General features: G+C 35.9%; 1 protein-coding gene across 7 annotated transcripts in view; it reads left to right on the top strand.

Annotated features, from left to right (window-relative positions):
- RBM26 (RNA binding motif protein 26) overlaps nucleotides 1-16,787 on the top strand; it is a 77,212-nt gene that overhangs the window by 15,719 nt on the left and 44,706 nt on the right. For all 7 annotated transcript variants that reach the window (XM_079721740.1, XM_079721741.1, XM_079721742.1 and 4 more), the window contains exons 2-5: nucleotides 10,464-10,582; nucleotides 11,199-11,335; nucleotides 15,010-15,098; nucleotides 15,771-15,988. In XM_079721740.1, the coding sequence (XP_079577866.1) occupies nucleotides 10,464-10,582; nucleotides 11,199-11,335; nucleotides 15,010-15,098; nucleotides 15,771-15,988 (563 nt within the window). The remainder of the gene's footprint in view (nucleotides 1-10,463; nucleotides 10,583-11,198; nucleotides 11,336-15,009; nucleotides 15,099-15,770; nucleotides 15,989-16,787) is intronic.

Consider the following 16,787-nt stretch of genomic DNA (forward strand, 5'->3'; position numbering starts at 1 on the left):
AAAAATTTTTTTTCAAAAAATTTTTTTTCAGATTACATACTGAATTATTTTTAAGTTAATTTAAAGTTCCTGGGAATGAGAGTAGGGGAGTGCAATGACGGTGAAAGCTTTGCATCTTATTCCTAAAAAATGACCCACTTTGTCAGATTTATGGTTCAGCACCTTTGTTTTAAAAATGAGAAAACTGAAGCCTAGAGAAATAAAATGCTAACCCAGGATTATGTAACTAATGAATAAAGTAAGATGACATCAGACTAGAAATCTGAAAACCCCTGGGTTTTTGGAGTTCATTTCTGTGCCTTTTTTTTTTTTTTTTTTTTAATAATACCAGACTGCTTCAAGGAAAAGCTGTTAGTTTGGCTTAGAAGACAACATAGATTTGAAAGGGAATAGTGCTTAAAATATAGTAACTAGATTTTAACACCTATTCTAAGGGTGTGGCAATAATAGGCATCTTATTACTTCAAATTTTTATTATTTCATTCTTTAGTGGTCCATTGGTTCTGGTGTTTGGCAGGTTAATAAAATGCTTTCTTATTTGCAGTCATATTTGTTTGTAATTATTTCTAATTTGGCAGAGCAGCTGTTCTTTCAGATAAGGAAACTGAAGCTTAGTTTCTTTAGTCCTGAGATTTGTGAGGTGAAAAGTATGCCCTTTTTAATGAAAAAATTTCAGCGTGATTTGATAGCAATATTAGGAAACTGTTGTGGCAATACTAGAAAAAACCCAGAAGTATACCATACAGCCACACAGCATTAGTCCGAATTTTTTTTTTTAATATATGAGGAAACAGTTTGTAAGAATTTAGTTGACAACAGAATGACAGAACTAGGTTTTTCACATTTCTAGTCTTAGTGCTATTTCTTTTGGATAATTCTGCCCCTTCTTGGTCAAGAGAGAAAATGTTCCCTAGCCTCTCCTGTCTCTTAGTAACTGAAGGGATGAAGCGCTTCAAATCTGTTTTGTAACTAGGTAAATGTGAATCCACATATAAGTAACTGAAGGGGTGGCCTTTGGAAGCCCCAGAGCCCTTTCCCAGAGAATTTGATTCTTCCTCAGCTGTGAATTAGAATGTAAAACATCCAAGAAATAATGGAGTTTTGTTGTGGGCTGCCATATCAGCATTTCATCTGCAGTTCCACTTTTCTTTTAAGAGAGAACTCTATGACATGATTCTATAACCACACCTATCTGTGCTCAGTTTGCTATTTGGGCTACTGCTTTTTGCACTGAGCAGTATACAGTCTGATTATTGGGGCTTTGGGAGTGTGAAGACTGACTTTGTCTTTGAATTAGACACTTAACACATACTTTCTGAATCACTTCTAAAGCAGCGATTCTCAGATGTGGTGTGAGGACTCCTAGGGCTTCCTGAGACCCTTTCATGGAGTCTGTGAGGTCCCCACTTTCCCAACTGTATACCTGTGTGAGGCCAGATTTTATAGTTTAACCAAAACAGGGTATCATAACAGATTGAATATAAAAGTAGATGTAAGTATCAGTCTATTTAAGGCAGACATTAATGGTATTTGCAAAAAAAAAAAAAGAAAGAAAAAGAAACATTGTCAATCTTCTTACTAAATTTTTATTTTGGTGTGGGAATATAACTTTATTCACAAAAAAATATAGGGCACAGGTTTCCCCTGATATCTGAAAGTAGTGTTCCTGTGAAACTTTTCGTAAGCTGAAATGTCGTAAAGTGAAGAAGCAGTTACTTTAGGACACGTCTTGTCAATGGATGCACAAAATAAATTGAGATAAAACATAGATGCTCACAGACACAGTTCAAAGCTATGGCGGCTTGATGCTGAGATGCCCAGTGTAGTTCTTGGGGAAGGATCTGGGCAATGCCACTCGCTGCTCATGATACGGGCTACCTCTGTACAACTTGTTACAAAACAAATGCTGGACACTTTTTGTTTTTCGCCTTTTCTCATAAAAGTGAAAATCCTTTCTGAATTTCTTGTGGTTAGTAGTTACCAATGTAGGTCTTCTGTTAAAGCTTCACAAAGGGGCATAAAGCAAACTTTTGAAAAGCAGGGGATTCCTGTGTTTAGTTTCAGGTGAAGCTATTAGTTATCGAGCTCTGCCCATCCCTGCCTTGCAGTGGGGGTATAGCTCAAACTGGAGAAGGCCAGTCATTTTCAAGGACCAATATGAAGCTCTGGGAGAGAGGGGAGGCTGTTTTCTCTGGCTGCACTGGCTGTCAGAATAATGTAAGCCCAGAACTGCTCAGGGCTATTTTTGTTGCCACATGTGCCTGCCTCAAAATAAAGCAAGTTCAAAGGAAAGCAGAATAGAAAGGGAGTGTCCTGGTAAGATCATTTGAACTCCTGGATCCAGCTATGCCTAAAGACAGTCCTACTGTTGGACTTCCCATTTATTTATATCAATAAGTCCCTCCTTTTGATTACTCCTCCTGCCCCCCGCCCCCAGGTATTTATGTTAAATCATAATGGATTTATTTAGTTATTTTAAACGAAATAATTTAGAATTTTCTCATTTTTAAATTTTAATATGGTAAGTACTGGCTTTTAAATAAAAGCTTTTCCGGGTCCTCTGTCATTTTTAAAGTGTAAAAAGATTCTGAGACCAAAAAGTTTGAGAACCACTGCTCTCAAGGTAAGGAGGAATTCCTGCCATTTCTTGGGGGTAATATAAGGGAATGAAGGAACTAACTGAATAGCTTTCAGCATTATAATTACATGTTTTGTGCTAAGTTTGTGCAGTGATAAGAAGTGGTTCATGTGATGCTCCTGGATGTATCACGTTTACATATGCTTATTTTGTGGTGGTAATTTTATTTTGTAGAATAAAGTGGGTATGTAATAAATAATTCTTTATGAGTAACCTTTGCTGTAACTAATTACTACATACAAATTATCTATGTTTTACTCTTTTTTTGAATTGGATGCAACTGTATAGTAAACTGGTAATTGAATTTTTCAATGTATATAGTATGTTTGTTGCAATGAAATTTGGGTTTTTAAAAGAGTAATTCTATGTACAGGATATAATTGCATGACTTTGATGTAAATTAGATATTTTTCTTGAATATAAAGTGAAAATTTGGTAGGAACAGATGTGGGTGTATATCCGTGTTCTAAAGTGACTGAGTTAACATATTTAAATTTAATTTTTAATTCCCACTGCCACCTCCAGCTCCTCCTCCTCAAGATTACTGAAAATGGAAGCTTGGGTAAAATTTCATCAGTTATCTTCCACTGAATTTCTAAAGCCTCCAAAAAACTTGGGCAAAACAAAACAGACTTCTTTTTGAAATATTGTACTGGTGTGTTAGCTTTTTGTTTTTTTGCTTCACTGTCTAGTTACTATTTTGAAAGTACTAAATTAAAAAGTAAAAACTAATATGATGAGTGTGTTAGGAAGATTAATTACAACCTTTATATCTAGGGGTGATTCTTTTTTTAATTGAGGTATAGTTGATTTACAGTGTTGTGCTGATCTCTGCTGTACAGCAAAGTGACTCAGTTATTTGATTCATGTGTTTTGAAGTCTTTCTTAAGAAAATTAAGTTCTTTTGGGAGATTTTATTAAAACATTTAATTTTCTGCATTGCTTTGGCTTTTCTAACTTATTTAGTGCATGTGCTCTCCTCCCCAGATACAGCTGGAGGAGAATGACCCTCTTAGATATCCACCCGTGCTTTTCAGGGGTATTATTATTAGTTGTATCCTTAACTGAGTATATTCAGAGATTGATAAAATTTTATTTTTATGCCTTTAAAATCATTGGTTTGAATGACTTCATAGTGATCTGATGTAAATTTTAAATCCTTACAAAGGTGAGAGATTAGAAATCCAAATGTGCATGACACATTTGGATGGAATGGAGCACTTTGCTCCATTCCACTGGACTCCTATCCCTCATGAATCAAGTATCAGTAGATACCCACCTCAGCCCTTTTCTGTTGGTTCCCTCTGCCTGGGCTGACCTTTTTCCAGAAAGCCAAAAAGCTTGCTTGCACTACATTCTGTTCCCTATTTAAATTCTGACCCTGTTTAAATATCCTTACCTGATAATCTCATCTAGGATCTACTCATTCATTCCTTCTCCTCCCTCCCTTTGCTTTCTTCCTCTTTTTTCCCCTTCATTCCTCTTCTTCTATTCTTTATCCCATTACCTGGCATTTTTCCTCTTCAGAGCACTTGTTTATATGAGAATGCCTTCTGTGTGTGTATTGTCTGGCTCCTCCCTACACAAGAATCCCCAGTAAGTTATCTGATAATGATATCCATTTACCATTCTGGTCATTTTCTAAGAATGTTTGACTTTGTTTATATATTTATAAAAGGTGGCACCTAGAAGTGAAAGCAGGGGCACTCCCTACTGCATTGTTTATATATTTATAAAAGGTGGCACCTAGAAGTGAAAGCAGTGGCACTCCCTACTGCATGGGGGAGCTGCACTGTTTCCTCTCTGGTTATGATTTGTTTTCCTCCATTTCATTTGACTTTTGTAAGTTGAAATACTTAGTTGCTTCCCCTTCACCCCGCCTTCCACAGTGCTATTGGTAAGCCATGTCTTCTTTATTTCGTAGTTTCTGGTTTTCTTTGTGTTTTCCCAGCTCCCCTCCTTCTATCCCCTCACTGCTCCCACCCTCCTACCCCCAACACACACACAGAAGGGTAATTGAAGTTGGAGCACTCTGTGGTCAGAATTGTACTTTATTGGCAGATTACGTTTTTGCTGGGCTTAGAAGTACTTATGGAACAGAGACTTAGTGGGAATTCAGCCTGTTTTCTAAGGTAGGAGTGAAGTTTGTCACTCTTTCAATATTATTTCTTTGTCCTTAATGTTTTCAAAATCTGATTCTTTTTTTCTCTTTCCCTGATCTGAAAGAAGATTTCAGCCCCACTTTTCTTTCACATCTTTCTAGAATGCTGACAGTGTAGCAGAGGGTAAAGACTAGCTTTGACAAGATAATGTGTCATTCAAATCACAAACCTATCATCAGCAGTACCAACTGGTATAGTAAAGTACCTCGTGAACAGTCTTGCTTACCAAAGAGACAGTTTTTAAAAATAACCCCTTACTATCAGAATATAGTTTTCTTTTGATTCAGTAATTTAAACATTTTTACTTCATTAATTTTGCATAGTAGGTTATTATTGCTAGATGTTCAGATGAAGTAGCATTGGTACTTTTAATTAAGATAAATAGAAAAGAGAACACACAGTTTGCCTTTTGTCCCTGATCCATAACATTTTGGTATATTATTAAACTTCTGGGGTTAAGATGATTTTTTACTTAGCTATAATTTGTAACTACATACCTTTTTCTTGTTTTCAAAAGTTATTAAAATAAAAATGAAATGGGGCTTCCCTGGTGGCGCAGTGGTTGAGAGTCCGCCTGCCGATGCAGGGGACGCGGGTTCATGCCCTGGTCCGGGAGGATCCCACATGCCACGGAGCGGCTGGGCCCGTGAGCCATGGCCGCTGAGCCTGCGTGTCCGGAGCCTGTGCTCCGCAACGGGAGAGGCCACAACAGTGAGAGGCCCGCGTACCGCAAAAAAAAAAAAAAAAAAAATGAAGTGGCTTCCTGTAGGACTTAAGAAAAATTACCTCCCAAATGCATATTTACCTGTTCTGTTGTTAAATGTGAAATTGTAAACCTTGCTTCTATTATGTAATTTGTAGTCTAACAAATTTTAAAAAGTAATCTGCCTTTCAGACTATTTTAAGTATTTAACATTTTTTTGTATGGTGGTTAATTCATTATGATTGTTGTGGCTTTTATTGGTTCTTGATTTGGTTTGAATTGCTTCTAATAGAAGATGTTGAGCAAAGATTGTTCAGGAGTTTATCTTGCTGTTTTATAAAACTGTATTCTAGGCCACAATAATTTTTTTTAAATCTCCACATTTTTAGCTGCTAACATTTAAATTCACTTTTAAAGTGTCCTGTTTAAAAAATAATGGAGGGAATGGAATAGATTTGCTGTTTAGCTAAGAGAAATGTAAAGTGACAGTTATTAGAAAGGCTGTTATTAAGTTGAAAATTTACCACAACAATCAAACCAATACTCAATCAAACTATAGCATTTGGACTCAGTGTAGAGATTCTGAATTTGTTCATTAACAGTAGTTGCAATAAAACTGTATAACACAGTGATAGTATTATGTATCACAGTGATTTCCAGTAAACTGAAGTATGTTCAGCTTGGTGTCTAGTTAGGTTAATGTTTAGTTGATTGTGCTTATTCAGGTTACCTAACATGAAAAAGTACTGTTTCATGGTCTCTCATGCAGTGTTACCAGATTGCCAGATATAAGTATATCTGTAGATACATCATGAGGTTATTGTCCCATTTCTTCATGCTTATTTCATCACAGAGGCTGACCCCAGCCTCTCCAGTTTCTTTGAATTCATTGTCCAGCTCTTTCCTATATCCTTATCTGTGGACTTTTTGCTAAAGAAAATTCCTTGTTTAATCGGTGTTTCAGAAAAATGGGAAAATTCATGGCCCATTGTCTCTGGAGTCATATCATCATCTTCACTAGCAATTAAGTGAAAAGCAGGCTCTAAAATTTTTCTCACAAAATTACCAACATGAATATTATCTTTAATATTGTGCATTTAATATTAATGCGCAATATTAACGTTAGCATTATTAATATTAACATTATTTAATAATGCTCATTGTGATAAACATGAAAAAATTAAGTTACCACAAATCACTTTGTCTGCATTTAAAAAATTGTTGGTATAAATAAATATATTGAAATAAATTTCAAAGAGAAAGTGTTTAAAAATCTCATGTACCATTGAAATGAATTTTTTTTTTTCCTGTTTAGGTTATAACCCACTTCAAGTCTTTGTAAATAAGTGGAAATAGATCTATGAGAAAAGTTGATATACAATTACTAACAGATTACCCTGAAACTTAACTTAGTAGCACAGCAGACATTTATCATCTCATGACATATATCATTCCTGTGGATCAGAAATTTGGAGCAGGTTAGCTAGGTATTTCTGGCTCTGAGTCTTTCATGAGACTGTGGTCAAGCTTTCGGTCAGTGCTGCAGTCTTTTCATGGTTCCACTGGCTCTGTAGAATCGGCTTCCATGTTCATTCACGTATGGTTGTTGGCAAGAGACCTTTGTCCTCCCTGGAGCCCTCATTTCATAGCCACATGGTGCTCTCTGTAAGGCTACTTGAGTGTCCTTGAAACATAGCAGCTGATTTCTCTAGAATATATATATATAATTGCAAATGACCTAGATGGTGTCTGACCTTAAACGTCAGACACCATCACTTCTGCCGTATTCTGTTTGTTTAGAAGCAAGCCACTAAATTGAGCCTACTCTCAAAGAATGGGGGAATTGGGCTCTGCCTTTTGAAGGGAAGATTGAAGAGTTTGAAGACACAGTCACCACAAAGATGTACACTAAGGAGTCTTAACATTATATCATAAATGCTGTACTAGTTCCTCAATAGAGTAATTCTCAACTCTGATACTGTATCAGACTTATCTGTACAGCTCTTATAAAATAAACAAAGCAAAATGCAGATGGTGGTATTAGACCTGTTGATTCACTTACAGTTAGATTTTCCATAGGTGTTTCTACTGTGCAGCCAAAGCTGTCCAGTGTCTTTAAGATGTACTTTTTGATTCAGTGACATGTTACTGCTATAATTCTGTAAAACTGTTACATTCCAGATACGTATAGGAATTAAGACTTTTTGGTATATGTATTAAAGTATTTTCTAGCTTTAATGTGTATAAGTTCCATATTAATATTCTAGCATTTGAACTTTTGGTAGAACATGTGGAATTTCTATTTTGTGTTTAGTACTGTTAGAGTTAAAATTGCTAATAGTTGTTGCAATAAAGAGCGATAAAAATGAATTGAAGGATGTCATGTATCATGTATGTATCTATTTTTCCTCAAATGAACTATTAGGTTATCCTATCTTTCCCCCTCATTTGTAGTCATCTCTCCCTACTGTAATTCCCTAATGTATTTGTCTTTTTTTTAAAACTGTGATTGGTAAGTCTTTTTGTGTCATCAGTATCCTTTGAAAATTTAATTTACTGAGCATTATTTATGTTACTGGCATGAAACTAAGAGAAGCTAGGAAGTTAAATCTAAGCTGGAGGTGGATTCTAAGTTGGGATTTTGCCAAGTTGGTGGCATAGAAGAAGAGTAGAAAGAAAGTGAGGCAAACGTGGCTGAGGAATTTAGAGGTTGCTTGAAATAGTGGACTGTGAGGGGAGAGTACAGGAGGAAGTAGATTAGAGGAACTGTGCCTTGGACAGCAACTAAGGGCGGTATTGTAGGGGGCTTTTACTAGGATGGATAGGGAGTTGGTGGCTGTAACTAGATGTTTGTAGTGGTAAGTAAATTGGAGGTCTGGTTTTTGGGTAGCTCGTTGTAAGAAGCAATTTGGTGTAGTGGTTAAGAGAGCAGACTTTAGAGTAAGAAATTTAGGTTTAAATCTTTGTTCTGTTACTAATTTACATGTAGTCTTGGGCAGTTTGCTTAGCTTTTTCCTGAGCCTCAGTTTCATCAGTAAAATGAGAACTAACTATAGAATGTAAAGTGTGGAGCACCGTTCATGGCGCAAATGAGGGTTCAGTAAATGTTAGTGCTTAGCTATTGCTATTATTTTATTATTATTTACCCTAACTTGTAAAATGACCTTTAATTGAATAGGTAACAACTTTAGCTTAGTTGAAAAACAATTATCTGCTTTTTAGCAATTGGATGGGCATGGTTTGGGCATCAGAAACTTTCCCTCTTCCCTCCTGACCCTGTTTCTTTTTCACTTCCTACTCCCTACCCCCATCAACAAATAACCATAGTTACTTGTTTATACTTATACCTATTCATTATTCAGACATAAGCCAACCCAAATATATAATCTTTTCTCCCCACACAAATGGTAATACACTATACAAATTTTTTCTCTATCTCGCTTTTTAAACTTAACAAATTGATAGGAAAATTTCTCCATGATATGAAAACTTCCTCATTCTTTTTTGTCCTTTTGCTGTATGCCATTCCCTTTTGTAGATTTAGTATACTTTCTTTTTCCAGTCCTCTGTAAATGGACAGTTGCAGATTTTTGATTTTACAATCAGTGTGACACTGAATGACTTGTACACATATCATTTTGAACATGTAAGTATATCTGTAAAGTTAATTCATTGAAGTAGAATTGCTGGGTCAGTTGCATTTGTGATCTTTTTACTGCCATACCCTAGGAGCTACTAGTTTACTCTCAGCAGCAATAATGTATGAAAACTGATTGTTTCCCTGTAATCTTGGCTCCAGAATATGTTTCCATATATTTAGATTTTATCAACTTTATAACAGAAAAATGATATTTCAGTATAGCTTAAGTTTGAATTTCTCTTATGGATGATGTTATATTTTTACTCATATTTAAGAATCATTTTTATTTCTTTTTCTGTTTAGTATTTCATTTGACTTTTAAGTCTTTTTTACATTCTTAAGTTTTTGCTTCTTTTTGTATAGTCAAATTACTCTTGTGCAATATATGGATTTTCTGTCATAATTCAAAAGGTCTTCATTACTCCAGAGTTGTAAAATAACTTTTTCTTGTTTTCTTCTAATACTTTAATGGTTTCATGTTTTTACTGTGGTATATGGAATAAGTTATGGGTCCAACTTAATTTTTTAGAAAGACAGCTGCCAGATTTTCTCAATACCATTTATTTTGTAGTTCATCCCTTCTTCCTTGACTTGGATGTCACCTTTATAAAATTTATGTTTCTATATATATTTGGGTCTATTTCTAAACTTGCTTTTCTTTCATTAAAATTCTGTATTGTGTGGTATGTTTTCAAGTTTCCCTTTATTGTCCTCTTTTTCAGGGATTTTCTGACCATTATTTACCTTGTTCTGGGGGATAATAGCCTCTTGGTTTTTTTTTTTTGCGGTACGCGGGCCTCTCACTGTTGTGGCCTCTCCCGTTGCGGAGCACAGGCTCCGGACGCGCAGGCTCAGCGGCCATGGCTCACGGGCCCAGCCGCTCCGCGGCATCTGGGATCCTCCCGGACCGGGGCACGAACCCGTGTCCCCTGCATTGGCAGGCGGACTCTCAACCACTGCACCACCAGGGAAGCCCACCTCTTGGTATTTTTATTGGTACCACGCTAATTATTAGTTTTTGATGTTTTGGTATTGTTTATAATTTGTTATAACTTCTTTTTTTAATAATAGAGCCTACTGAATCTTTAGTACATGTATTAGTGTGTATTTGGCAGAATACTGATGATGACTACATATGCCATATAAAGCATATTAAGATAAGGGAGAGAAACTTATATTTCTTCATTGCTTTCTATGAACCAGATGCTTTTTTACATATATTAACTCATTTAACTATCATGCTATTAGTTTGTAACTGGAATTCGTAGAATGTGCAATTGTTTATGATTAAATTTCCTTCAACATTGCTTTTTTCTTCAGCTGTGATGCAGATCCATCAGCCCTGGCAAAATACGTTCTCGCTTTGGTAAAGAAAGACAAAAGTGAAAAAGAATTAAAGGCGTTATGTATTGATCAACTGGATGTATTTCTTCAAAAAGGTAAGATCTTTGGTTTAAAAATACTACTTTAAAAAGTTACTTAAAATAAGATTCAGAGAGTGTTAAAGGAGTTCAGTAAGAGACAGACTCTAACTGTAACAAAGTTGAACAAATAGTATTATTACTGATTATATCCATAGCTTATTTATAATGGAAATCTTTTCTTTCATTAACATCCATATGCTCATTCTTAAAGAATGCTCTTATTTTTTTCTTAAGAGATTAAGAAAATGACTGAAAGATAGTACTGCTTAGGAACCTACTTTGGATGTTGTCTAGCACAGTGCTTCTCAAATTTTTTTACCTTGCCAGCATCTAGGTATTGATAATATTTCTGTTTGTCACACTAGACAGGATACATGGAGACTAGTGATGGCTGGGAGCGACTGATCCAGAGGCTCTAGCCATTCTAGCCCTCAGCATCCTGAGAATTGAATGGATCAGTATTACCATGGGACTTGTGCCATAGCACACTGGTTGGGAAGCTGTTGGTCTTAGTATAATTTTTAGATTTATAAAAATCAAGGCATATTTCATCATACTTATGTGGAGAATTAGAGAATAAATATCTTAGCAAATGTTTTTTAATCTATGCTGGTTTTGGTTTTATTTTTAGAGACACAGATATTTGTGGAAAAACTTTTTGATGCTGTGAATACAAAGAGTTATCTACCTCCTCCAGAGCAGCCATCATCAGGAAGCTTAAAGGTAGAATTTTTTCAGCACCAAGAAAAAGATATAAAAAAAGAAGAGGTAAGAATTTGTGTTAAACTTTACATGTTCTTTAAAAACATATTTGGAATAATTAAACTGAGTTTTTTTAGTTTTATTTATTTTTATCTGTGTTGGGAGTCCTCAAGACCACCTCCAGGTTTGATTATTTCACTAGGAGTACTCACAGAACTCAGAGCATATAGTCATACTCATGGCTATGATTTCTTACAGTTAAGGGATACAAAGCAAAATCAGCAAAGGGAAAAAAGTGTATGGTGCAAAATCTGGGGAAAAACAGGAACACATTTCCAGAGGTTTCTTCCAGTGGAGTCAAAGAAGATGCACTTAACAAGTAGTGACAACATGTGTGAACCAGGGATGTTCATTAGAGACACAGTGCCCAGGGTTTTTATTTAGGGCTGGTTACATAGGCATCTTCAGCCTAGTAGGTACCAAAATTCCAGACTCTGAGGAGGAAAGCAGATGTTCAACATAGACCATATTGTTTATCCAGACAGTTTAGGCATAGTGAGCTCTTGTTATCAGGGAATGATGGGAACCTTCCAGAAATTGTTGTTTGCAGATGCCAGCTAAGGGCTTACCTTATCAGCAGGTCTTTCTAAAGATAACAGTCTCAGGAGTGCTTTTAACTCTTTTCTGCACAGCATCTTATAGGTATGGACTCTTATTATCTGTGTTCTGTGAAAATAGTTAGATTGTCAGTAGATCTGTTTGCTTCTGCCTACATGCATTTTGTAGGGGACTATTTTTTTTTAATAGATTTATTTATTTATTATTAATTTTTGGCTGTGTTGGGTCTTCCTTGTTGCATACGGGCATTCTCTAGTTGTGGTCAGCGGGGGCTGCTCTTCGTTGCAGTGCACGGGCTTCTCATTGCAGTGGCTTCTCTTGTTGCGGCGCGCAGGCTTCAGTAGTTGCGGTACACAGGCTTTGTTGCTCTGCGGCATGTGGGGTCTTCCCAGACCAGGGCTCCAACCCGTGTCCCCTGCATTGGCAGGCGGATTCTTAACCACTGCGCCACCAGGGAAGCCCTGTAGGGGACTATTTTTAAGGTAGTCAAATAAAAGGACCTTCACAGGGCAATGGAAATGACTTCATACTTGAAGAGGTGTTTACCTTTCATACAAGATTACCACTCTTGTTTAATAATCATATAATAATTCAAATTTCCTCAGTTTGATGTTTATTTAGATTGTAATTTTACCAAAAATAATCGTTGACAATTAAGCTATTAATATAATATATCCATGGTTAGCCTAGTTTTAGGTTAAACAAATCTTGGTTAAAATTTTGCCACTGTTTGGGGCTTCCCTGGTGGCGCAGTGGTTGAGAGTCCGCCTGCCAATTCAGGGGACATGGGTTCAAGCCCTGGTCCGGGAGGATCCCACATGCCGCGGAGCAATGAAGCCTGTGCACCACAACTACTGAGCCTGCGCTCTGGAGCCCACGAGCCACAACTGCTGAGCCTGAGTGCCACAACTGCTGAAGCCCGCGCGCCTAGAGTCCGTGCTTTGCAAGAAGAGAAGCCACCCAATGAGAAGCCTGCGCACTGCAACAAAGAGTAGCCCCTGCTTGCCGCAACTAGAGAAAAGCCTGTGCACAGCAACAAAGACTCAATGCAGCCAAAAATAAAAATAAATAAAATAAATAAATTTAAAAAAACATTTACCACCGTTTTGTGACCTTGAAATTACTACTTTTCCAACCCTTAGTTTACTCAGCTGTGAAATGGAAATATTATAGGGCTGTTGTGAGGAATAGTAAAATAAGGTCTGTGAAGCACTTGGCAGAGTATGTGGCATAAAGTAGGTTCTCAGTAAATGATAGTTGCTGTTATTGTTGAGACATTGTTGTGTGGTGGGTGTGGTTGTGGCCTTTGGTTTTTTTTCACCTGATACTTTGTTTTTTTTTCCAGATTATATAAGTAATATATGTTCGTTATGTTTATATATGTGTTATATAATATTTATGTATGTATGATATGTATTGTAATTTACACATGTATTTACATATGTATTATATAATTCTCAAATGTATTTTTGTCTCTATATCTGAACATATTTACACACATGTATATATATATATATATATATATATATATATATATATATATATATATATATAGTTACACGCACATATACATAAGACACCCCCATCACTTCTGTCTTCAGAGGAAGACCAGAAATAATTTTATGACTGCATGTTTTGTACCTAACGGTATAGGGGGTCTGTTAGTAAGGAAGAATGGCATGGTGGATATTGTCTTGGCAACTGCTTATGCAACATAGAGATATACAGTAATTTATTTAAATTTTACCCATTGATGGAAGTCTGGGTTGGTTCCAGAATTTTTTCCAGATAATTGCAAATTATATTTTAATTCTTGGAAATCTTGAGTAAATCATGGGCTCTTTGTTTGAGAGGCAGTAAGCCTTAGTCTTACATCTGTTGATATAATAATATTTCACCACAGTTGTCTTGAGCAGTTGTGAAGGATATTTATCCCTCATCTTTCAGAACCGAAATGTCAGATGGCAGTCTGGATTTTAAATGCTGTGGGTGTTGTGAAAGTTCGCAGTTGGGCAGGTACCATGGAATGTGACAGTCTGTCAACCTAACTTACTTACAAGGGTGCATGGAAGCAAACTGAAGGGAAAAAGTGCATCAGGAGGGTTTTTTGTTCTGTTTTGTTTTTGCAGGGGGGAAGGTTGAAATGGGTAGGAAGAGTAGAACAAAAAAAGTACTTACAAGAAAGAAAAAAAAGGGAAACTGTTAAAAGAAGGCTTTTAAGTACTGTTTCTCAGAGTTTGGTCTGTTGATAGGATTTCCATTTAATTTATCATCCAGTGTGAGACACTTGACAGTGAGAGGCTTTTACCCAAAGGAATGCTGAAACAGCTGGCATAAACTGGGACATATTTATGCTATCTGTAGACTACGTGCATCAGAATATCTTAGGATTTTTATTAAACATGCAAAATCTTGAGCCCTATCATATTTACAGAAGCTCATGTTCAATATTTTCTCAATTTGTTTATCCTCTGAATCCTTTTTTCTCTAATAACACCTCTTAATGTCCTGTGGAACTAGTTTTTTGGGCAGCATGGAAAACTGGTCCAGAGAAAGTAGCACTGATCAAGGGAATGTTTTTCAAGGCTGCATTAATTATATAATATGAATTGTAGGAAAGAGGAATATATAGCTGTCATACTGCTGTGAGAAACTAGAGAACTGTTTTCACTTGTTTGTTTATTTTCACGGGTATTGTTTTCTCAAATGTTTTCTTTTTTATGACTTGGTTAGTTCTAATGCATTCTCCTTTAGTCCCTAATGTGTTTGGTGCCAGATCAAATCCATGAAACCAAACCTTGAATGGACTTTTGAAAGAAGGAATAAAATTGGCTTTCCATTAATGATGTGTAAAATGAGGACACTTGCTTAAAATGTTTTTCTTGCTGCTGTTATCTAAGATAAGCATTTATGAATTTCTTTACCATTCACTTTAACTTTCAGCAAGCCTGTCTTTTATTGTTAAATTAAATGATTGTACCCAGAAGACAAATTTATTTTGTTTAACGCTTTCACAAGAAGACCCTATTGCTCATATTTTAATATCAGTTAAGTCATTGAAACAGTAACATGGCAAGGAATAACTGTTGTTAAACTTGCACACATTTTTCTTTGTATATCAGGTCACAAAAGAGGAAGAGCGAGAGAAGAAGTTTTCTAGAAGGCTAAATCACAGTCCTCCTCAGTCAAGCTCCCGATACAGAGAAAATAGGTGATTGATTCTTTGAACCATGTTCAATGTTTAGACATTGCTTTTATTTTATTGAATATTTAGATTTGATTTTCTTTTACATAGGGGTAAGTAATATCTACTCTTTTATTGGTCTAGGAAAGTGTTAACTCCATCCTTTTCTACCAAGAATATCTAGGTGAGATTTGTTGGTCCTGGAAGTGAGATTTAGAACAGTGCTCAGCATATGTTGGTTATTGTTATTATTTTTATTCCTAACTGCAAATTCCAGTGAAGTCTTAATGTGAGACCTTTTTTGCCCAAAGTTTCCCTTTAGAGTAAATACATTATTTTTCCCATTAAGGCTTCAAAAGCATTTAGAGTGCATTGCACGTAGTATATGCCTATAAGTACGAGACTGTGTACAAGACAATATATACTATAGGACATATGTACATATCCCTTAATGTATAGATGCATTTGTGTATAAAATGAAGACTTCAAAAGAGTTTTCTTTTTCCTTAGCAGGGGTTTTAGAGTACTTTAGCAGATCATGTTCAGTTTTTCAGTTTTTTGAGTTTCCTGTGTTTGTATTTTGATGGTGGGATAAAGAATCATGATGGTACAAGAATAAAATAGAACTTTTGCATTTAATTGGAGTTTTTCCTGTATCCACTTACATATTTTCATATAAGTGATCATATATTTCTTTAGAAGTCGTGATGAGAGGAAAAAAGATGATCGTTCTCGCAAAAGAGATTATGATCGAAACCCTCCTCGAAGAGATTCATACAGAGACCGGTACAATAGAAGGCGAGGGCGAAGTCGCAGTTACAGCAGGAGTCGGAGTCGAAGTTGGAGTAAAGAGAGGCTTCGTGACAGGGATAGAGATAGAAGCAGGACTAGAAGCAGAAGCAGGACCCGAAGCAGGGGTAAATAATCCACATATATGTATATTTTGGTCGGCACTTTCATTGTGAAAAAATTTCTGTATTTGAGGGTTTTAAAAATTGTTTTAATTTTGTCAGTGTTATCTTTATTTTTTCTATTTTGATGTATTTTGTGTGTCTAAGTGAATACTTTCTTAAAAAATTTTTATTTTATACAAATTAAAGCCACAATGAATTACCACTGTACACCCATCAGAATGATTGAAATTAAAAAGACTTGCTCTACCCAGTGTTGGTGAGGATGGAGATAAGTGTCTTTGGAAGACACTTGAACAGTATCTTAAAAATGTTAAGCCTATACCTACCAAATGATCCAGTCAGTCATTCCACTCCTAGGTGTTTACTTAAAAGAAATGAAAGTGTATTTCCACACAAAGACATATACAGATGATCATGGCAACTTCATTTGTTATAGCCAAAAGCTAGAAGCAATCCAAACGTCCATCAACAGGTGAATGGACGAACAAATTATGGTATATCCATAGAATGGATAAAAAGGAAAGAACTATTGATACATGCAGGAAAATGCATGAATCTCAAAATAATTATGCTGATTGAAAGAAGCCACACAAAAAAGTGTGTGTGTGTGTGAGAGAGAGAGAGAGAGAGAGAGACATAGAGACATAGAATTTTAGAAACTGCAGACTAATCTATGATGACAGAAAACAACTTAGTGGTTGCCTGGGATAAAGTAAAGGAGGAATGGATCATAAAAGGGAACAAGGATACTTTTGGGGGGTGATGAGTATGTACAGTATATACCTTATTTTGATTGTGATGT

The sequence above is a fragment of the Hyperoodon ampullatus genome, assembly GCF_949752795.1.
Source record: "Hyperoodon ampullatus genome assembly, chromosome: 16".
Taxonomy (NCBI): Eukaryota; Metazoa; Chordata; class Mammalia; order Artiodactyla; family Ziphiidae; genus Hyperoodon; species Hyperoodon ampullatus.